Source organism: Poecilia mexicana, unplaced genomic scaffold, assembly GCF_051168715.1.
Source record: "Poecilia mexicana isolate PSO_F unplaced genomic scaffold, ASM5116871v1 scaffold_23, whole genome shotgun sequence".
NCBI classification, from domain to species: Eukaryota; Metazoa; Chordata; class Actinopteri; order Cyprinodontiformes; family Poeciliidae; genus Poecilia; species Poecilia mexicana.
In genome coordinates, this window is record NW_028263392.1 from 12,247,431 (window position 1) to 12,271,329 (window position 23,899).

A 23,899-nucleotide genomic window follows, 5' to 3' on the forward strand; every position below is an offset into this window, starting at 1 on the left:
CTCAACTAGTTTATGAATAAAATGCTATCTTGATATGAAATATTTATAGTCTACAATATAAAAATGAAATAATCCCATTATAAAATCTTGATCATTTTGATTTAGCTACCTGATAGTTTGATAAGAATGTCATCATCTTGAATTAACTGCCACATAATTGAGATATAATTATGACCTACCTCAAAACAAAGTTTTACTTAATTACTTCAGATCTTAATATAAAACCCTCATAATTCTGACTTAGCATCCACATAATTATAGACTAAAATTTCATAATTTTCACTTATCCAATAGTATCCTACAGTTAATTAGAATCCTTTATATGATAGCTTCACAAAAACGATTATAGGCATAAATTGGCTTAAATAAAAGTTAAGCTAATTACAAAACTTAAACAAAATGCATATGGTTTAATATAAACTGGCACTAAATAAAAAAAAACCGCAAAACGGACCCATAAAATGAATGCAATAAGTGTTAAAAAATTACAATATGATCATAAAAGAATTAAAATTACTTTAAGCCACAATGTAAATTGTATTAAATGACATTTAGTGATTTTTTTAGATAATATAAGTCAAACCCAAACCTAGGCACTGAAAAATAATATCTACAAGGTATATCAGATGAAATATGGCATAAGCATTCCTATTTTTATATTAAAAGGCAAATCTTTTGCTGAATAAATCTATTTATTATGTTGTGATACAACATTTACAAATGTGCAAGTACAGCTGTTACTGCCGACCAACAGCAGCCCACCCTGAAAACATGACAAAACAGTTTTAAAGACAAAAAAAAAAACGTCATCTACCTCAACATTGGATATATAAACTATGAACAGGATGGAGTCCATTTCTGAAGAGGAGGAAAAAAGAAATATCCAAATGTGCATTAAGGTTGTTAAAAATACGAGCTTTTATGTCAAAGGTTTTAGGATGAAACTAGAAATTAGGCATGTTGTATAAGAATGTAAATGGCTCTGTGAAGGAAAAACAAAAATATTTACAGGAATAACAAAGTAACAGCCTCAAGAAATACTCAAAAACAATCATTTGATGTACAAAAGTATTTTAAATTACAGCATTCTAGCAAGAGTAGAACAAGAGCACTTGTGGGATTATAAATTATTCTACTTCAAAACATGTAATTTCTTCAATATGCCTAATCCATGTGCAATACGCTTAATCCCAGCATTTATTTCAACGCATGTCTGCCACACATTGCTTGGATGCATTTTTATTGCTAAAACAAGCACTAAAAATTTTTTTTTTTTCAATTGCAGGACAATTAGCTTTTAGTAAGTGAACTGAAACATGCAGATTCAAGTGAGAGAAACATTCAGTGTTGCATGAATAATAAACAATATAATTATGCAATCTGTGTGTGTGTGTGTGTGTCGGCAGGAAAAAAAAAGTAAAATAAGAAAATCAGTGGTTGCATACGTCTAGCATCTGTAAAATATGTGAAAAATACAATCACTGAATATACATTCAATTCATCTGCACTAACCTGAAACCTTAAGAGAAAAACGGAGATGAAGAAAGGATGAGGCTCGACAGCTCAAAAATAATTCCTTAAGATAAACGACAGAGCAAATTTAAAAGGGTAATACATGGAGGTCAATATTATGCAAAGACATGTTCTACATATCAATGGACTGGAGTCCATTAGCAAGAATAACTAAAAAGTCTCCCTCAATTAATAATAAAAAAAAAAAAAGGGTTTAAATATTAAGGCTGCATTTGACGTCACAAGGCAGGTTGTCATCCCAGTGTTTTGTTTTAAACAATATATATATAAACATATATATATATTTACACATTTATTAACACACATTTAATTGAATCTCACCTAACACACATCTGAATAGCTTGTCTGTAACAGCATTAATGTGATTTTATGTAACATCTTAGACTGACAGCAGCTGTTCCCCCGGTAACATGTGCTCTGCTTTCTTCTCCCGCTCTTTTGTTCACACCAAAGCCAATCTGTAGCAAGCAACAGTGGTCCTCATACAACACGCTTATTTAATCATTTACTAAAGAGGAAGAGAAACATCAAGCCGATTCTGCCCGAACGCTGCTGCTTCTTCTTTCTTCACATTTGTTGCGTCGGGCGAAGCTTTTCACTGGATGTCTTCGACGTAATTAGCAGGATAGAGGCCGGTTTGTCCGTCCTTGAGTCGGCCTTTGCACCAGCCTTGATCGTCCTCTGCTCCGATTTTTGTAAATTCGTCACCTGCAAAAGGTTAAAAGGGAACAAATAAAGGGCGAGGAAGATGGTTGACTGCCAAAATGTGTGTCAAAGGTCTACTTTCTATTACTAACTCACCACAATATCATTAAAGACTGGATGATAACCCAAGTTTTTGTTGGAAAAAAAAAACAACAAAAAAAAAACAGCTAGATAATTGCAGTATGTCTCTGCTAATAAAATTTCCAATGATTGCTTGAGGCAGGATGGCTAGAAATAGTAGAAGATGTCAGAAGGAGATAATATTTTAAAAGATCTTAATCCGAATCTGCTATTTTTGGTATCAGGATGTTCGGGCTTAACAAAAGCACCAGACTTAGGGCTGCACAGAAAATTGCAATGAGGACATGAATTATGATTAACTCACATTTTCCTTGAACATAATGTCCCTCAATACTCTGAGTTTTAGCATCTTGGCAACTAGAAATATCTATCAAGTCTGTCCAGAAAAAAGTTACATTTATTGAAGTTAAAATATAATATTTCACTAGTCCTCAGAGGCAATATTTGCTAGGTTTCACAACTGTAATGACAATGGTGGCTCCACATTGTGTAGCTTTAATTAGCACAGCTACTAAGAAGGGGGAAATAATTGGTACAAAGCCGTCTAAAAATAGCTAAAAAGTTACGATTTTAAGGTCAAATGTGCAGATCCTTCTTCAACCAATTGTTGAGTAGAAGCAGATTTGATACAGTGAACCATTTAAAATAGGAACTGCAGTAAAACATCAAAGTGACGAGATTTATAACTATATTAGGATAACATTTATCACTAAATATACTCAAAAGTTGGATTTGTCTTTTACGTCAGAGTTAGATTATGATACTAAAAAAAGATTTTTACCAGAGGTTTTTATGTTATTTACGCTGCAAACCTGCTTTGAAGCTCAGCTCGTCCTGCTCTTGTCCTTCGTAATCGTAGAGGGCTTTAACGGGAACAGAAATGATCGGGGACTCGGGTTCTTCCTCAAACGGATTGCCGTCGCCGTTGGTGGAGAAAGGGTTTCCGGCTGTGTCCTCGTCTGACCAGTCTGGGGTCTTCTCTGTGCTGTTGGTGCTGGACAGACAGGCAAGACATCCTCACTTTCAAAAAATAATAATAATTAAATAACCTGCCATGTTGTTTTTGGTAAAGGTTCAGCATGCCAGGCTTAAGAGTTCAAAAGTTAGAAGTAAGACGAATACACCAGCAGGAACAAACCACACAAAAGCCCAAAGTGCAGGTGAATAACACGATGAAAACATTTGGTTTCAGTCACATCCAGTGTAAAGATTTGCTTATTTGTGGCAGCGGCTCAACTTAAATGATCGTAATTTCTTTCATGCCTTTAGGAGATGAAGAGCTGGCAATGTTGACGAAAGGTAAGTTTAAAAAAAAATAAAAATAAAACATGGCAACATAAACATAGCAGGTTCATGAAACAAAAAAACAAAGGCCGAGCAAGACAAATCATCACTACAAACGCATGATTGGCGTTTTAACGTTGACAGCCAGCAGAGGGAGCCACCTAAACAGAAAGAACTGGGTTCTGATAGCTGGAAAAGAAGAAAAGCAACACAAGGGGGTTACAGTCAGACCGGTTGGGAGTTAGAAACAACTTTTAAATTGATATTTTTGACTTGATGCCAATTGGAAATGAACTGAATAAGTAATCAGTCTCTAAACCTGTGAATACATGTGGCAGAAATCAGATCTGACTGCAAGACCAAGACATTTCCCACAGCAGAAACGAGCGCCTCCATGCGCGTCTCGGCATTTGACGCTCTGCAAAAACGTGAAACTGTTAGGCGTGAAGGACAGACGCACACCGACTGTGTGCAGTGCCGTTCAGAGACCATGCAGAGCAACACAACAACCTGAACCCTGAGGGAAGGAGAAAAAAAACAGAGAAGAAGAGATGCAGGAGACGCGGCACAACGACAATCTAAGGAGTAAAAGATGGAAAAGGAAGAGGAACAAAAGAGGCTGCGGGTTGGCGGAGGGTTTCCTCCTGTTCACCAACGTTTTTATTTCCTCTTTATTCACAGAGACGTGGTTGACGGTGGTCTGCTCCTCCTCAGCCATCTCCTCCTGCTCCTCATCATCATCTTCAAACGGGTTTGTGCCCACCGGTTCTGTTTTAGTAGCCACATTCAGGCTGATAACATGGAGCACAGTTAGAAATGGATTAACATGCACACACACACATATATATATTTGGACAAAGACAGAATTATTAAATAATAATTCTGCGTGAAAAGAAAAGGTAGATAAGACACTTTTCACTGGGTTGGGGTGAATAATTGCATTAGTTTGATGATGTTGGCATAACGGTCGCATTTGTTAAATCAGCTGTCTAAATTTCAACTAAATGAATAGAAATGTAGAGTTTGAACATAACCAATTTCCCATCAAAAACGCACCAAAATAAGCCTAAAAACTGGGTTTACACCTGGAAACAAACTGATTTAAATTCACAACCAATTGTGGCAGAAGATTATTGATGGATACAAAAAGCCTGTAGCTGAAATTCAACTTCCTAAACATAAAAATTTAAGTAATATATTTTAAGGGTTTAATTTTAAATACACTTATTCAAGGCTTTTTAAGGGCACTCTGACACCTTTGTTTTTTTTATCCAGTTAACGCTAAATAAAAGTAGTTTAAATGAAAAGCAGAAAAGTCGAAATTAATTATATTCAACCACAGGTGTGTAACGTTCTGACACACGCTGGAGCAAGATGCAAATCCATCATCGGAACCCACGCTGAAGACGTGGATCCATGCAAATGCCTCGTCACACGCACAAAAAGCGTTCAACCAATAAGTGAGGAAGAAAAGGTCATTTTCTACGCTGAAATGTTTTACTGAATGCTGTTCTGCTTCTGACTGGAGTCCCTCCTTTTTGACCGAGTATCTGCAGTAACAGTTTAACCCTGAAGTTATTTTAGCGACAAAACGACCAGAAAAACGGAGGCATTCAGCTCAAATCAGGCCTGTTGTTAGAACTCATTTTACTGGACAATTAACTGTCCCAGAGATTACGGCGATAGGACATTTATCACTATTTATCTCAATAGTGATAAATGCAAGTACACCTAATCAAAGAACATTTAACAATGGAGCTGGAAAACATTTATAAAAAAATACAAATAAAAACAACAATTAAAATAGATTATGAAGTCTCTGTAACCAAAACTGAATTTCAAAAATCAATAATCATTCAGGCTGGACAGGAAAAACAGGCATTTGAATGTCAATCGTTTGGAGCGTTTCTCAAAATGGCGGCTTTTCAATTACTTTAAGCAACTGTTGTCCAAATGATTAATTGATTTATTGCTTTTTGTGACAATCGGAGATGATAACAGCACTAAATTCGTCAGGCTTGGTACATCAGACCCAGTTATCCATTAACTGATTACGACGACGAAAAAGTAAAGGACCCAAATTTCTGCATCAAAGCGCAAAACGCATCTTCAACTTTCCCCACAGGAAACACCGGGTTTCTGCTTTCTGTTGACTGAACTACTGGACCGTGCAACGCAGGCGGCTATCAGTTTGTTTTTTTAAAAAAAAGTAACCGCCTCTGTTTACCCGGTCATGCCAGGCGGGTTGAGCCGAGGCTGCGGCGTTATTACAGCAAACACGGCGAGCTGGAATTTGGCACAATGTAACTTCAGAGAGTTTCAGCCGACAAACGAGATCTTTGAATTACAAATTAAGAAGAGAGTACTTCTTCTTCTTCTTTTTTTTTTTTTAACTGGGCTGAAATCCCTTAGGGTTCATTGTGTGGCGACACAACTGATCCATAAACAAGATGAGAAACACTAACAATGGTGGGAAGAGGGTCAGGCGATCAGCAAAATGAAAGATCAAAGGTCAAATGCTTTAAATGACTGGAATTCCCTTTGTTGACTCCCTACACACTCCTGCCCTGCACCACTCTAATTTCTCATCACTCACTACAACCTGAAGACGCGTCGATAAAAAAAAAAAAAAAAAACAGAGGGAGGAACGTTTGACAGAAACAGACATGAGTCTGGTTTTATCAAATGGAACGCATCTGTTCGAAATTGAGAGAATGGTGTGATTTATTATCAGGTCTCCTGTTCATCTTTTCCCTGACACAGTTAGATCTCCAGCAAATTCCTCTACAAGGACAAAAACGGCTTTATCTAATCGGGTCAGACGGATTCAATCACGTCATTAACAAGCGACAATCAAACCTTCGGCGGCTTTAAATCTTCACAGGAGTCAAATATCAATGTTTATATTTATGTTTATCAGCATTTATGTGAAAGTTCAACATTTTTTCAGGCTCAAATTTCACACTTAGTTTTTTTTTTTTTTAAACACGAAGAGAAAAATGTTCAATGAATTTATAGCAGATATGTTTAAAGTGGCCAGGGTTTAAAACAGAGAAGAATAGATTCCTTTGGGACGATTAAGACTAAGAGTGTGAAACTTGTCCTTTTATTTAGCTCATATTTTATTAGCTTGTTTAATTGAGTCAAATCTTTTACTTATTTGCATTGTCAGTGTTTTAAGTTTTTGGATTTCAACGAGAGAACCTGTATACATAAAGGTCAGTTTAAAAAAAACAAATGGATGGACAAAAATATAAAAGGAAATATGGACAAAAAAAATTACGTAGATGAAAAGATGGACAAAAGAAGGGAATGATGGATGAAGGGAGAAGCGTAGCTGGGCAAACGGATGGATAAGAGACGAGCGGATATAACTATTTGACGAAGGAAAGGGAGTGTCTGGAAACACAAATCTCTTTCCATCCTCCGTTTCTTCCATTGCAGAACCTAATCCAGACCTTAAATAGTTTGATTCCAGATTTTTTCCAGACTGCTTTAAGCTGTTCCACCAAAAGCCATTAAACCTTTTAACTCCCCTGAACTTAATTTATTTACTTACTTATTGCTCCTGAACGCCTCTGTGCGAGTGAGCAATATTTCCACATTAGTTTTGGCACAGCTACAACAAACTTATAATCCCAGTGGTGGGGGAGCGGCTCCCCCCCCCCACCGGAAACAGACATGAGTCTGGTTTTATCAAATGGATAAATGTGTTATCATTTATCAAATGATCATTTGATAATTTATAAATTATCAAATACATACTTGTGTATTTTATTTTTAGACAAGTAGAATACATAAATATGTGTAGAACAGTGAGACTTTTTAACTACTTTAAGACCAAATACGTATTTTGGTGACGCAGCTGGTGGGAGGAATAAGAGTGCCAACAATCTGGTGCATCAGAGTAACGGTGCTTCTCAAAATGGCGAGCAAAATGCTCGCCATTGCTACGGGAACAGCCATTTAATGAAACATCATGCTGGCCGTGTTTTGGAGGAGTGGGCATTTCAGAAGAAGAAAACCAAGTTGATGCGGACCTGCTGCTGCTCTTGGCAGGTTGGACCGGCTGGTCCGACCCGGTCTGACTGATGGCCGTCAGGGTCACGCCCTCTGATGGTTTCTTCTTCTCTCGCCTGCTGAGGGTTCGGTTCAGGTCTACGGACCAGTCCTGGTGGACACGAAGCAAACATTAAAGTCAGAATGTTTGACCTTTTTTAATCCAAAACATGCAGCAGCAGCATAAGACGAGAGAGAGAGAGAGAACGTCTTGCACTCACACATACGCAGCACGTGAATGATGTTCCAGTCTAAGGTAAGTAAAAATGTGTTCAAGAAGACACACTTAGGAGCTTAAAGCTGTGCATGCATGCGTGTGTGTGTGTGCACAAGAGGCAGATAAAATCACATATTTGATCAGAAGCAGTTTCCATCACCTGCTGAAAGGAGGAACACTGAAACATTTGCCCACAACCAAAGGCTAAGCAGGAAACATGAAGCAACAAAGTGGAGGCCCTGAAATTCATTTACAAAACGTGTTCGTTTTGTAAATGAATGTTTCTTATAATGGACCGCACCAACATTCACAATAAAGAACATTTCCTTTAGTCCGCGTTACAATAAAATCAGTTGTCGTAGAATGGCAACCCCAGCAGTACATAAATATTACGTGTAGAAAAGTGAGACTTTTTAACTACTTTATGACTAAATACGTATTTTGGTGACGCAGCTGGTGGGAGGAATAAGGGTGCCAACAATCTGGTGCATCAGAGTAACGGTGCTTCTCGAAACCGGAGCAAGAATCCAGTGTTGGAACGAGTGAATGACCAAAATGCTCCGTTTACTGAACCACATTCGTCAAGTGTCTTCCAGATAAAATGGACAGCTGAGTAGGTAACAGTCAGGAACTTTGGACCAGTTTTTATTTATTCATTTATGCATTTACTCGTTATATTGTTTGTGTAATATTGTGGATTTTTCTTTATCAGTTTTTGTTTTTCTGTTAATGTTCAGGTGCTCAATGTCTTTGTATCCTTTGGTATAAATTTATTTGAAAAACTTTATAAATAAAAAATGCCAGAGCAGAACTTATAATGGCCCACTGAATGCAATCAGAATTTGGTTTTAATTTTTCTATTTTTAATTTACCCGAGAAGGCCTTTAAATGAACGGGTATGGTGCCAGTTTGTTAGGTTTACAATAAACCTAATAAACTGGTTTGTTCATTTTCATTCCTGAAAATGAAGGCAGGAATCATTTTCCTGACTTCTTCCTCACCAGCCAAAGTTAAAGGGATTTTTAGTCATTTAAATCTCTACCTCATGAAATTAAATTATTAAATGTTGTGTGTTAAATCATTTTCATCTGCGTTTCGTCTGCCTTGTTCTTTTATACTTTCCTGCATATTTTTGAGGTAAAAAACCTGAAAACAATGGGAAAGTAAAGTTTGTAAAAAAGTTGAAAACATGCCTTTTAACTATTAAATCAGTGTTGTGTGTCCATGCAATAGATTGATACTTGTACCGCCGTTTCATTCAGCATGAAATACAAATAGAGGGACATCAAAACACACACTAATGGACAGAGGTGTCAGATTGTTAGCGAGAATATAGAAATCCCCCCATTGCTGCTGTGACAGAATAGCCTTTCCGTGCAGAACTCACTACGATGGACCGTCTCTTAAAGGAGCGAGGCTTTGACCGGTCCAAATTCTGTCAAACATGAGGGAAGGGAGGCAATTTTGGTTAGGATTACTGGAGCACAGTCCAAGCCTGTAAGCTTAAATGAGAGAATCAAAAAACCTGCAGCCTTCCTGAACACAGAGATGCTGTCCTTCATTCACATCCTGTCTAAAAAAGTCTAAGGTGAACATAGAAAGAAGGAAAAGGTGTAGGAAGGCCCCTCACATCAACGTTGTTGTCTTTCTCCCATTTCCCAACAAGAAAAACGACACCATTCTCTCTAACATGCCTCAGAGATGAAACAATAACAAAAGGCTGCACAGTCATGCAGAGGATACATTTACAAGGCAAACAGCTGCAGTTAGAGGTTATTTATCACCATCTGAGCATTAGCATTTCTGTTCATTAGTGTAAATACAAATATGTTTACATTCATTACAAATTACAAAAAAAATAACATTATAAAGCCAATGTGTATCTTCTTTACTTGTAAATCTCTATTAATCCTCTTTTCAAACACTTTGTTGTGTAAATATGTGCTGCGTTCAAGTACCTCAAACTGCGGCCAGTTCATGGGCATGCCCGGGCCGTGATTGGATCGGAACCATTTCAAGTCATCCTCAGCATCAGTAGCAGAGATCGTGTCTTCAAGCGTCTGGTAAACCGTCTGGAATCTATGTGGACAGAACAGTAAAATACATTACTCAGAGTCTTTATTTATCTCCAAGCCATATCCTTTTGATTAACGTTGTGCTCCCGTCGGACCTGGAGTCTGTAGAAAGGTCCAAGTGCTTCTTAACCTCCAGCAGAAGCTCTTTAAAGAAGCGAATACGTTTGTCTTCAAATTGCTGCGACTGCTCAAACACCTGCTCCATGTTTTCCATGTACTGAGGGGTCAACTTTTCGAGCTCCTCCAGGGATTTCTCATAGCGCTCTTTGGTCTGGAAACAATGCAAAGCCAAACAGGAACCACATATTTTCAATCTGAAAACCCCAGAAAGGGATCAGGTACTGTACATGAAGCCGGTCGTACCTTCTGGACCTCCTGCTGACATTTCTCCACTTTTTCCTGCAGTTTCTTCTGAGTATCTGGATTGTTGTTGCTCTCCAGCTTGCTGTTTGTTTCCCTGCTGGCTGCCAGTTTCTCTTCTTTGCAGGCTGAGTGGTAAGATTTCTTCATTGTCTCCACCTGCAGGATTCAGAATCAACAAAATAAAATACATAAAATAAAAAAAAACATAAAAAAAAAAAAACACCAGTCCCAAAGCAAAGGAGCAAAGCTGACAGTAAAATCCGACATTCATGGAATAAAAGATTTGATTCCCTAAGCAGATAATTAGCAATTCACAATTAAGTTTTATAAATTTTGAAGCAATCTTTGCATGTTTGAGGACTTTCATTTCAAAACTGCATACTTTACGCTTCACTTCAAATTTATGTGTAACATTTTAAATATGAAACCTGAAAAGTAAATTAATGGACAAAGAGCAGAAAAAATAAATGTAGAGAAATAATAAAAGGATGGATAAGGAATGGATGGACATACTGATGGACGGATAACAGAAGGACAGATGAACAAATGAACGAAAAAATATTAAATAAGATGGACAGGCGAACATAAGGAGGAATACATAAAGGGATGGATGAAAGGAAGAATAAATGAAGAGAATAAATAAATGGATAGATGCAGATTGACCAGATGAATGGATGGACAAAATGCTAATACATGAAGGATATTAATGGATGAACAAATAGATGGATGCACAGACCAGATGGATGGGATGAATGGGCATTATTAACCCCTAGAACCCGACGGACCCACCGGTGGGTCCAGCTGCCGGGACCTCGGCTCGCTCTGTAAACAAAGGCTCCACGTGCCTTTAAATTTTTTTTTATTTTTTATTATCCGCTAAAAGAGGCTTTGATCTTTCAAAAACTATTCCGCATAAAGGTTTTGCCCAAAATGTTCCAGGTGCAGCTGAAATCAAATGAGTAAAACAAACGTGCTCGCTGAGTTTCCTATGACTCATTTATGACGAGAGGAATTTATGGCTGATAGACGACGGGTCGAGGGAAGTACCTGGAAGAATTTCAGGAATGAGCCGCAGAATGTAACGCGTGACCTGAGCCTCAGTCAGAGCAGCTGTTTCGATGAGCGACGTGCTAAAACAGGAAGTCATGCGACTTGAGTGGGAGCCCTTGTTCTTCTGTTAGCTAGCTTGATTTCTTCTATGCCTGATGATCACTTTAGTCAACATAACTACCGAACTGCTCGTGGTCGCTGACGAGACCAGAATACCATCACAGACAGGAAGTGAGGGCAAAGAGCATCAAGTTGCAGACTCCTCAGTGGCTCGTTGGATTTTGTGCTTACTAACACATTTGTCGAAACAAAGGAAAGTGGAAAACGCTGCTAAATGAGCAGCAGAGCATCTGAACCCCTCACTGCTTCCTTCCTTTATTCTGACTCAAACACACACAGGGCAGCATGTTGGAGGCGAACGCCCGACGATAAAGTGAAGGGTTGCTCTGCTTCCTTGCTGCTGCTTTTGTTTAATAAGATTGTTGCCACGGTGAGAGGAGATAAGCAACGGTGAGTCAGGAAAACGCAGTCATGAGAACTGAAGGGTGAAACGCTCCTTTAGCTTGTCGCTGTTCATATTTTAGCAACAAAAAAAAAAAAAAAAAAAAAAAAGTGAAAATCACTTTGAGCTCGTTTCATCAGAGGTGTGAACTCGCCTCTTTCAGTTTCTTGGCCCAGGGTTTCTGAGCCTTGCGGAAGCCGTCGTCCGTCTCTTTTGTCTCTTTGTAGCCGCCGATCATCTGCTTATGATACGAGTCCTTCTGCCAGTTCTTCAGCTTCTCGTAGTCTTCGCTCATCAACGCCGCCTTCACCTCCAGGTGGAGGTCGCTGACCTTCTCGGCCTCGGTGCAGAGGGCGGCCCACGCTCGCTCCAACGTACCGTACTGAGGGCCTGCACACGAAAATGATTTACACTGAATGCAAAAACATTCATGCACTGTAAGCTTTCCCTCTGTTTTGTCACACTGAAAACTCTTTACAAGTTCTCTGCATCTAAATCTGCATCTAAATCTGCATCTAAATCTGCTTCATAAGTTGGATCTCATCCATCACTGCAATCCGTTTTATTACTGATGCCTCTTTTAATACCCGCCATTGTCATCCATACTCACCTGTTAACCGCTTTACACTTCATTCATACAGATTTCTAAATTGGTATAAATTAATCTATAAAACTAGAATTGCTCCAATATTTCCAACAATACTCGCATAAATTAATCAGTCTGACGCTCCAAAGAGTTTGTAGATCAATAAGTGAATCCTCATTTCGTTTTGTTTCACCCAATGATTGGAATAATTAGCAAAAAAACAAACAAAAAAACAATAAAGCTCAGTACGCCAACTTCACTATCAGCCTTTGTCAACTCAGAAAAAATAAAAAAAAATTACAGTTCATGATCTGTGTAAAGCTGTTGACTTATAGTGCATTTAGCTTGTATGAATATGGTTGCATGTTTATTTTTTTCTCCATTTTATTATATACTTTTCTGTCTTCTGCTGTATGATGCTCTGTGGTGTGATGTTTTAATGTTTTCAGAACAGGCTATTATTTAAAATGACAATTTGTTCTCATTTTAAACATAAAAAAAGAGGAAGTTTAAACCTGCAGCGGTAAATCCACTTTGAAGGATGAATATATAATGTTTATTCCACTTCACAACATGCACTACTTTGTGTTGGTCTAAATAGGGGTGGGCATTTATTGTGTCGCTTATCATTTATTGTAATAAATTTCCTTCCATGATGATGTTAAAAAAACTGACTAGCATGTTATTTTTAGCATTTTCTTCCCCGTTTTTCCCATCAATAACTATCAATAAATTTGAAAATGTGACTAAATTAAGTGCCTATATATCAAACACTACATTTCAGCAGCAACAAGCATTCAATCTCCTGTATTCTCACCCTTCTCTATGAGTTGCCGCCAGCGCTTTCCCCATTCTGTGAGCTGCAGCGCGTACGCCTTCTCAATGCGAGCGCGTTCGTGAATGCAGTTCATGAGGTCGCTGCACAGCCGATTGCCGTCATCGACCCGCTTCACCGTGCGTTTGTAGTTTCCAACCTGAGGGTAAAAAAAGAATAAATAAAAATACACAGATGAAAGGTTTACTAGGCGTTATAAATCAGGATTTGGCTGGGAAGAACTGAACTTCTCTTTTATAGTTTGTCCTCTCTGAAAGATGATGATGATGATGATTCATTCCCAAACGTCGCAACGAAAAAGCAAACAACAATCTAGTAGCTTTTTGGTTTTTCGTCTTCAACTTATCTTGAAACGGAGTTGTACATGTGTGCAGCAGAAACGTGACGAATAAAAGGATTTTGTATTGGAGGAAAAGATTGTAAAAGCCTCACCTCCCAGAAGCTTTCACTGGAGACGTCATTCATGGAGTCATCGTAGGCGCCCGACATCGCTGCTGCCCAAGATTACGCTAAAAAAAAAAATAAAAAGAGAAAAAAGCAAAAAGAACATGAACCAAAGTAAAATAAAACAAATCATCTGAAATTCACCCATGAAAAAAAAAGCTTTGCAAACAGAAAGTGACTAATTCTGTGCCGTCGTGGCGAAACTTTGTTTATTAAATCAACGGACGGAGGTTTCTTTTAGATAAGAATGATTTGTTGCTCGAATTAGAAAGTCAGAGAAGTATATAAAAAAAAAAAAACACAATCCACAATCAGTTCACTTTAAACACTGATTAATGTGTTTGACTCTGAACGGTAAACCGGCCTTCCCACTCAACATAATTACAAATGCAAAATGTCAAACATAAGAAACTTCAGGCATAAACAACTTTTATCAAACATTTGACAAAATCAGCTTCAATAATATTTCAGAAAATTGAGCTGTTCAAACTGTAAGTAGTAGATAATGCTGCAGTGTTTTTCTTTTACATCAAATATATATAGTTTGGTAATAACTATACACATTTAGGAAATTCATTAGCTCCTGGTGTTTTTTTTTCTTCCTTCTCCTCAAAAATGTTTTAATGATTTTAGTGATGCTAAATATTTCTAAATCTGAGAAATATAAAGAATTTCTCGGACTATATCTTTATGGATTAGTTTGGAGATTGATTTAATTAAAATTGCATATTATTGCTAGAATAATTAAAATATTTCTAAACATGACTTAAATATAGGATATAGGTTTAAAAATACTTTTGGTTGTGGTTTAGTCATTTCTACTTATTCTGGCATAATTTGCTTTGAAAGCAATTTTACATTTTTATAGATTGATGAAGGTATGAAAACATCTCAAGATTCAATTTTTACAGGTTGGATTAAAGGTGAAAGCAAACACCTTTCAGATCCTGACTTTGATTTAATCCAAGCCTAATTTTCACTTTTACAAAGACAAACACCAAAAGACAAAGATAAATCTGTGATGTGGTTTGATAATCCCGGCAGCAGGTGGGTGTTTTCACCCACCTGGTTTTATTGATGACGAAGCGAACCCACGGAAGGTTCTGGCGACACACACACACACACACACACACACACACACGCACACACACACACACCCACACACACACACTCTCTGCTCTGGCAGAGATAAACAAAAAGCGACTGTCGAGGACACACAGCAGGCAGCTTCCGTTTCCTTGAGACGGGCGAAACACTCGGGCCTCTGTTTGTCGTCTCCGCATCACGTCCATCATTTCAAACTCCACAGTCTCCTCTCTCTCTCTCTCTCTCTCTCTCTCATTCATCCCCTCATTTTGCTCTCCACTTGGTTACTCAGTCGTCTTCCCTTCCTCACTTTTCACCTTCCACTCTCTTGTGACTAGATTTTCAGACGGTGGCAACGTCTAGATCCAACAGACTGCAACTGAAAATTTGCGTCAGGATTTAAATAATTCCAGGAATTACTGGAGATAATTTTTTTTAATGTTGTTGTTCCCAGTAAAAGAAAACAAAAGTACCAGGGGAATTAGACCATGATGAACTAGAGTGTTGATGATCTCTCCATTAATATTTTAAGCTTTTGAACAGATCAATAAGTTTTATTTAGAAATAATTAGTAACAGTTCACGCTAAGTGCTGTTGTTCTATATATATATATATATATATATATATATATATATATATATATATATATATACACATATACATACATACATACATACATAGGCCAAAAAGAATTGCAGCAATAAAAACCAAGTAAACAAACGGCATACTTTGCATTCAGGCTCCCTGTGCTACTAATATATTTTGGGACGTTTGTCGTTTATTGCAGCAGAAAAAGATAACGTGGTGGGAAGATCTTATAGAAAGAAAACATGATGTATGTCTGCAGTGAACCCAGAGCAGAAACGCATTAATAATGTTCAGGATTTGATCATTTAGCATGATTCATATTATCCCAACATTATTATTGCATGATGCAGGCTTTACTACAAATGGCTACAAAGTCAGCAAGTACAGTTCAACTTCAGTTTAAAGTTATTTACACTCCCACAAAAGTAGTGAAATAGTCATATTGTTGTTGTTTTTTTTTATGAGTTCATAAAGTCAAAAACCAAAATATCCAATGATGGGGGAAAATTAATTTAGTTTAGATGTAGTCCAATTGTGTTTTTGTTTCCTTTCCATATTACATCCTGTTTTCATTAATTGGAGTTGTGAGTCATGCTTCGCTCAGTCAGCTTCCAAAATATGACATTATGACCAAACCAGGCAAGAGCAGAAAACAGAAAGTGACCTCATGACAGAGGACGTTAAATTACAGTAGGAAACATCCTAGTTGGTACAAATAATGAAGGAGTTGTGTATTTAACCAAGAAAACAAAACTACACGAGAAGTATCAAATGGTAAAATGGGACGTTTACAATTCTCTTGATACATTTCCAGACTACTCCTAATATAAAGGCATGCCTGCAAAATACATATATATTTTTTTTATTATTCACACATAAAAGGCTAAATTAGCCAGCGTCCTTTCTTGTGTTCCTTCACCCGGCGTACAGTAGAGTCAATATTATATTATCTAACTCTCATCTCTAATTCAAATTCCAGTCAAACAAGACCCATTTTGAAGCCAAGTGTGATCACACAGTGTTTCTTTCAGAGGAGTGGGACAGCGAGAGGATGAGTGGTCAGTGGTCCGCGCCCTCCAGGGCCGCTCCTGGACAGTGGGCAGCTTTGTGGTCACCACCGACAACGTGAACAATCGTCCTTTTAATGCCGATTGAGCTCACAGTCGGGTTTAAAGTTTACAAAAGCTCCAGCCTTTGTGAGCGCAGCAGATGTTATCTGTCACCATTTCAAGAGAATGCCAGACATTCAAATTTACTCAAGCTTCTTGTGAACTATTTGCCGAAAACTGGATCCCTTTTTGTTTTAAAGGAACCAAACCATCACAATGAATGTTCAGCAACATTTCTGAGCCTCTTCGGCAGGGCTGGATTTCGTAGAAAAAGGGCCCTGGGCTGAAGCCTGTTTTGGTTTTGGTGCCCAATCCCCTCATCCCTGTACATAATCAAATGAACCATAAAGCTAAGTGGAAATGTTGGTATTTTACAGACAAAAATTAAGAATCAAGTAAAATAACAAAAATAAATAAATTTCTTTCAAAAAAAAAAAATTTAAAACTTCAACAAAAACTGCAGGTGTGTGTCTGCATCTGGTGAATTTTTAGTAAAAACATGTTTATTTTTCGTTAATAAAATAAAATTACTCGAGTAAAAGTAAACAGTGCAGCGTGGTAAAAACACTCCTAAAAGTTGCTAAAGTAAATATAATTGAGTAAATGCAACCAGTTACTACCCAATTCTGGTACTACCATATCAAATGCAAACATGTTAAGTTGAAACTATCAGATGAAACTACTATTGAGCTTTTAAAAAAGCATTAGTGATTCTCTTCCAAAGGCCATGGAAATGTTTACAGACTGCATGATGTTTGGTTCTTTATAAAAAAAAAAAAGAAAAAGAAAAACAAAGCAGCAGATTTTGAATCAAAAATCAGGCTTCTTATGTTTTTTTTTTTTACCGAATAGTAATTCTAGATATATGGTAAAATTAACACAGAAACTGTTCACCAAGTGCAAAAAATAGCTTTCTTCCCTGGAGACAGTTGCCCATCTTCAAAGGCTGGTGTCCTGCAGCTTTTGCATGCATCCCTGTTCCAACACACCTGGACTGGACATTAACTGGACCGCCCTGATCTGGAGAGGCTTAGCAAACATCCCGCTTTCTGTACAGCTCAAACTTTTGACTTAAAGATCAGAACCTCAACATTTTTTAATGTGAAATTGTTCTACTTTAGCACAAAAACATTGAATTTGCAGACATCCACAACCTTTCTTCTCTTAAAATTGTATATAACCTTCATTTAAAAACTTATTGAGAGCATCTGAGGGAAACTTTAAATATCTGGTTACAAATGGAAAATATTCCAGAGTAGAAAATTCCCCTGACAGCCATCCAGAATGATATCCAAGTAAACAAATAAAGTTAGAGAAAATATATACACACAGCTAAAATTTATTCGCATTATTTAGGTGGTAAAATACAACTGAACTGATTATTAATAAAACTAAGATTTGTCTACCTTTAAATCAATATTAAATAGAGCCCAATTGTAATAATATTTAGGAAATTCCTCATTTGTCCGAATGTAATCAACGTTGAATGGAAACAAACGCCTGCACACCCTTGGCTCCGTGTGACACAGGGGAGGAGGGTGGAGGGCAGTTTTAAACAATTGAACGCAGCCTGACCCATAACTGTAAACAATGCTGTTGACTGAGCGGCGGTCTGAAGTCCACCCAGTCCTCCAACTCTGCTGGGAAACTCAACAACGCTCACCGCCTCATATAAGGAGAAGATGAGGAACAACACATTGGAGGCAGAATATAAAGAGTTAAAAACAATCACACACTGAAGGTTTTGTCATTTAAACTGATAACATAAACAGGATTTGGTCAACGCCGCATGATTACAGGATTTGGAGATTACATAATCAAGAGCAACAATGATATCCACTAAACGCCGATAGGGAAGTGAACCGTTAAGCACACTGGAATCTGGCTGCTGGCAGCAGCCTTAAGATAGATGAGAACAAATGCATTCCTCAGCGCTCCCATGCCTAAACTGAACCTTGGCATGTTATGCAAGCATGCGACCAAAGCTGCAAACACAATCATGCGAGATCCCATCGACTTATTCTGGTTTTATTGAGGGGATATGTTTGAGCAGCGGCAAATGATAAGATTACCAAGAGATGATGGCCAAAGTTTACTGCAGATTCTCGCCTCGGCAACAAGCAGCATGTGTGATCAGCTGCGCTACAGCAGCTGCGTTAGCTAAACTTAAAGATGGCCAGTCTTCACACAAACACCCGTCGATTAATCCCAAGTGCGCAGAGGGTTGCCGGAGCAAAAAGAGTGTCACAAATAGAGTTGAGAAGCAGGAAAACGGCAGCAGGTCGTGACTGAACTGATTTGACAGCTGACGGGCCAAGACACGCATGTCTGAAGGCTGTTTACGTTTGCATCACAGGGTTAAAATTTACTGCAACGACAAACACAGAAAGGTTAGCGCAGCACATCTACACCGTTTCATTTTCCAGGTTTTTATGGTCAAATTTAACTTTAGTATCAAACTCTGAGTCTTTTAGGACAAAATGTAGACGCAATCATGTCTCCTGAACTTCCCCATCTTAGTACAACGGTATTTTATTTGGGATTTTTTTGATCTAGCAACACAAAGTAACGTACAATTAAGAAAAATACATGGTTTCTAACATTTTTTAACTGTAAAAAGTATTAGGGTTGAAATGGTCAATCAAATCAATCGTGATTAATCAATTATTGAAATAATTGTCAACTAATCGTTAACTGCAATATACAAAAAAAAGGGCATTTGGTGACAAAAAAAAAAAGAAAGTATACATTTTGCATGCAAGACAAAAATACTTGTCTGTAAATATGTTTTAGTCAAAACTACTCAAGATTTACTAAAGCAAAGCTACGATATTGCATTTTAGGCAATAAAATGTTTAAAAAAGGAATTGGATTATTTGTTTATTTACATCTTCTAAAGTATTTCTAATATTGTTGATTAAAAAATGCTTGTGGTTGAATGAAAAATCTGTAAAATGTGCCATTTTTTATCCAATTAATCGACTAATCATCAGAATAATTGATAGATTAATATATTTCTAAAATATTTGCAAGTTGCAGCCCTAGTTTGTATTCAGCCTCCCTGTGCAAATACCTTTTGTCGCCTTCTTGTTTCCATTACAGCTGCAAGTCTTTACAAATAACACCTTGAACGGTTTTCATCCACCTTCCAATCACGCTGTACTTCGTGTTGCTCCATCACATAAAATCCCAACGAGATGCATCGAAGTTTGTGGTCGGAACGTAACAAATGTGAGGAGAGGAAAGTTTTTCCAACACTAAATAATTCTCACTGAAAAGAAAAAACACGTTTTCCATTTTGTCTAAAAATAAGACTGACTACCTTTGCTTTGGTTTTAAATGCAGGTAGCCAGATGACCACCAACTACACAAGAACAGCTTAAAAAAAAGAAGAAAGATTAACAGGTAATTGTGATTATATAACTCCAAAGCTGAGGGGGGAAAAAAACATAATACTTACAATTAAGCAAAACCTGCTTACATGAGCAGGCAGGAACAGGATATGTTTTTTTTTAACTCCATCTATGTTGCATAAAAAAGTTGCAATATCTCACAGGAGGGGAGGGCAGCTGAGCTGATCTATCCCTTTTTTATTACAACTTCACAGCAGGAGATTGCTTAAGCTCAACATGCCAATACAAGACAAAAAACAACCCTACTTTAACTCATTTTAAAAATCTCATGTGCACATAAACTTGTTCCCTTTCAGTCACCTCTGACCTCCTTCCTTGTGCAAGCTCCACAGCTGCACATGACTGCTGGTCTCCTGGGGATGTGGTCCCTTCTTGTTGCCCAAATGTGGACACTTTCCATTATAAGCTGACGTACGCTGGGCTTTAAAAGTCCACCGGACTAAATTTGTAGACAAGAGGCAACATATTTTTGCATCGAAGCCACCAGTCTATCAACAGCAGGTTGAACTCAAAATAACAGGCCGAGCACACACCTACTGCACGCTTCGTGAACGGTGAAAAACAATGCCGTTTGTTCCACATCTTCAGGCACTTTCCACTGACCATGCCAGCAACGTGGACGGGAACATAATGGAGGGAAACGGTGTTATATGAAAGGGAAGGGGAGATCCTTACATCACCGACAGGAACTTTTTTTTTTTTTCCTCCCCCTTGTGGAAACCACTCGACTATTTCCAAAACGTTTCAGGAAAGCCTTGCAAACACAAACCATCTGCAAAAGATATTTAATTTTCTTTTCAATGTGTGAAATAAAGCTGTTCGGCTCGTAAACTGAGGCTTCAATGCCCACAAATGAGATCTTTGAACTGCTTCATGGGTGTTCCAGTGAATTCACTAATAAAAGATGAATCCCAGTGAAGCAGCACTGCCTCCGTTTTCTAAATTGGAAAACCATTCTAAGATTAGCTCGATTATTTGGCAGAGGAATCAGTTCACATGGCCTCTAAGAAAAAGAGGAACTCCGAATTTTCACTACTGCTTTACCCTAGCAACGTTCCTACAAGAAACACACAAAACCACAGTCATTTTAAACCTCACGCTGAACACTGAAGGTGTACGATGACTGAAAGCTTCCACTGAATCACCAGGACCCATTAGGTGCCGACTGCCAGGCTCAGGATCAGTACACTTCCCTGTTTCATGTAATCCAAGATGTTGTAGTAACAAGTAACTTAAGCCTTAAAGGTTTGCTTTAGGATATGAAGCTGTATGCTATACAGGGTTTCCCTCGGTGTATCATAAGCCTGGTGGGCCACCAGGCTTTACTTGTGCCCCCACCAGGCTAAGAACTGCTTATTAATTTAACTCTTTTAAAAATACTTGGATTTTTTTTAAGACTTTACAGTTGGTGTCCGGATATTAATCTTTCAATAACACAGAATTATCAAGTGATATTTTCATATTTCCTATCAACTTTAAACATTTTTTTAACTCAAAAACGTGGCAGGCCGCTGGATGAACGACTGCCCTAGCGCTCAACCACCAGGCTTAGCAAGTTGTCTGAGGGAAACCTTGCAATATGCAACATTGTAACTGTAATATTAGCAGGTAGTAATTTAGGAACGTTGTAGATACTTGTCTGTTTCATTGTAAATACAGTAATTCGCATACAATTTTATTTTTTATGTGTGTATAAAGTCAGTGCTTAAAACATGCGTCGTTGTGGCTCTTCACCCAGGGTACCTTTGTCTTAGGGGCGCACTTTTCTCAGGTAGAGTCAAAAATTGAGTATTTGTGTTTTGAACTAAAGAAAATAGGAAATTCTTTTTTTTTTTTTTTTAAGTGTATTTTTTGGTACACTTTTTAAAAAAAATACAGAGAAATTGACTCCTTCCTTTTAGTTTAAGATCAAAACTACTGATTAAACCAACATGTTCACAAAACCTTTGTTATATTTGGATACAGGATGCCATTAATGCAAAAGCTGGAACTGGTGATGTTTAATCTTTATGCGTAATCCCGATTATCATAACCTGATAATCTGATACATACCTGAGCCAATTATTTTACGCTGCTTCTTGCCATTATGAAAAATAAATTAAAATAAATAACTAAATTGAAGACGATTAGGAGTCGCAGACTCGCTGCTACATCATTTATTTTTATGAATGTCACCGGAGTTATACCTGTACAGTGTAAAAGTAAAGACTTAAACCTGTCACCCGGTTGTCAATGCGTAAAACTGACTGAACTAAGTAAGGATCCAGTTTTCAAGAGAAATCTGTGGAGGCAGAACCATTTTTTCTTGAGAACATGGACCGATTTTGCAATGTTGTGAACCTTTAACATGACATGCACCAGGGGGTTATCTTCACTTGCGAAACCTGCCCCGCCCTTTATCACTACAGGCAAAGAAACACTGAGAATCTCTCTAGCAAGATATATGCAGCTGATGAGAAACGGCATAAATGAACCAGCTGTTAACCAGACGTTACTGACCAAGCATTTGGCAAACAACGCCAGAACTATCGTTGCTTATTTCAGTTTACTTTTAATGCTCTGGAAAACTAAATCTACTCCAGCACAGGCATTGATAAATGTGATCAAGTTCAAAAGTGTATCTTTTTAATCAAGCTCACATATTCCCAGAACATTTGTTACCAGTATTTACAACTAATAGTTATTTTTATACTTTACTTAGTAGTCAACCGACTTCCCTCTTATTGGGAAGAAAGTCTAAGTTAGCCCCTAGTTAGCTTTAATGTTAGCGAAAGAGCCACAGCCCCAACAGCAAAAAGTTAGCAAAGCAGTTAAAATTCAAAACTCTTCGTGTAAAACTTACCTTGAGTAGGTCTTATCGTTTTTTGTTTTTTGTTTGTTTTTTTTACTCTCCGGGTTTAACTGAAAAGTAGTTCGAAACGGAGGTTCCAGTTTACAAATCTTTTACCAGCTTCTCCGATCAGCAGCACTACGGCTCAACTGACTCTCTACTGTGAGTTAATTTCAGTTAGCCGGAGTGAGTGACTCTATATCCGGTCAGGATTTTCAAAATAAAATAACTATCAATAATCTTTTAAATTTATTTCGAACACAAAAGTACTGAAATAAAACCAGCAAAACGGGAGAAGGTAGAGGTGAAAACAACTTTTTTTTTTTTTTTACAATATATAACAATAATTTATAAGAAGAACTCATCTTCCACCATGTGTTGTGTTGTTTGAGCTGAAAGTCACAACTGGATATTTTGTGACCCATTATTGCCGAATAATTAGAGTAATTTTGGTAGGCCAACCATTACAGAACCCTATTTTTAAATGCTGATGTCATTTAGTAATGGACAAAAATGGATTTAAAATAATTTGACCTTAAGTGAAGGTATAATTACCCCCTCCAACCAGTTAAATCTCAATTTGCAGGCCAAACCAATGACTGATTACAGCCTCATCTGCTGAATCAATACCCCAGTTAAGTATGAAAGAGGCTGGAGGATCTCAAAAAGCGAAACATCATAATAAACCAAATGAGAGAATTACAAGTAAAAAGTCAGAATTCTGATATTTGATTATTAAATTACATTATATTTGATATAAGTCAAAATTATTTTTTTTCCTAATCCTTATCTGTAAGTTTGCAACATCAAGTTTCTCTGTGGTAGTCGTGAAGGGCTTTTATTTTGAAGGCAAACGCCACTGACGGAAGTTGACGTCAGTGCAGCTTTGTAGAACGCCTTACTGACGTAACATCCTCAAATACTTTTGGGATTACTTTCCAGATATTGTGGAGGTTTTATAAGTTTTTATTTCCTTTTCAGAGGTAGACAGTAAAATAAAGACCAATTACATTTCACTTTGTATTTTAGAAACATATTCTGATTACAATTAATGCTGTTATTAAATCTGGTTCCATATCTATTTGTTGGCTTGTTGTCATCACTGGCAGACTACAGTTGTTGCAGTGTGGGTCTGTAGG

At 37.6% G+C, this 23,899-nt stretch overlaps 1 protein-coding gene across 4 annotated transcripts; it reads right to left on the minus strand.

Annotated features, from left to right (window-relative positions):
- Positions 1-673: 673 nt before the first annotated feature.
- Positions 674-22,958, minus strand: pacsin2 (protein kinase C and casein kinase substrate in neurons 2). Of its 4 annotated transcripts, XM_088003006.1 has the most exons (12): positions 22,773-22,956; positions 13,723-13,799; positions 13,273-13,429; positions 12,024-12,259; positions 10,318-10,473; positions 10,050-10,225; positions 9,838-9,958; positions 9,267-9,314; positions 7,644-7,774; positions 4,260-4,394; positions 3,132-3,313; positions 674-2,241 (listed from the first exon to the last, which is right to left on the minus strand). In XM_088003006.1, exons 2-12 carry the CDS (start codon positions 13,777-13,779, stop codon positions 2,129-2,131), a joined length of 1,512 nt encoding a protein of 503 aa, XP_087859132.1. In that variant the 5' UTR covers positions 13,780-13,799; positions 22,773-22,956; the 3' UTR covers positions 674-2,128. The 4 variants fall into 4 exon arrangements, with proteins under 4 accessions (XP_087859132.1, XP_087859133.1, XP_014836770.1 ...); XM_088003007.1 differs by lacking the exon at positions 4,260-4,394 and having other exon boundaries at positions 22,773-22,958; XM_014981284.2 differs by lacking the exon at positions 9,267-9,314.
- Between the last annotated feature and the right edge of the window lie 941 nt (positions 22,959-23,899).

What these genes read in the sequence shown, in the direction of transcription:
- pacsin2 (XM_088003006.1), bottom strand. Translation starts at nt 13,779, where the DNA reads ATGTCGGGCGCCTACGATGACTCCATGAATGACGTCTCCAGTGAAAGC. An exon ending in GCGGCAACTCATAGAGAAGG is followed by an intron (nt 12,260 to 13,272) that starts GTGAGAATACAG and finishes TTTCGTGTGCAG; the next exon opens with GCCCTCAGTACGGTACGTTG. An exon ending in GACCTTTCTACAGACTCCAG is followed by an intron (nt 9,959 to 10,049) that starts GTCCGACGGGAG and finishes CTGTCCACATAG; the next exon opens with ATTCCAGACGGTTTACCAGA.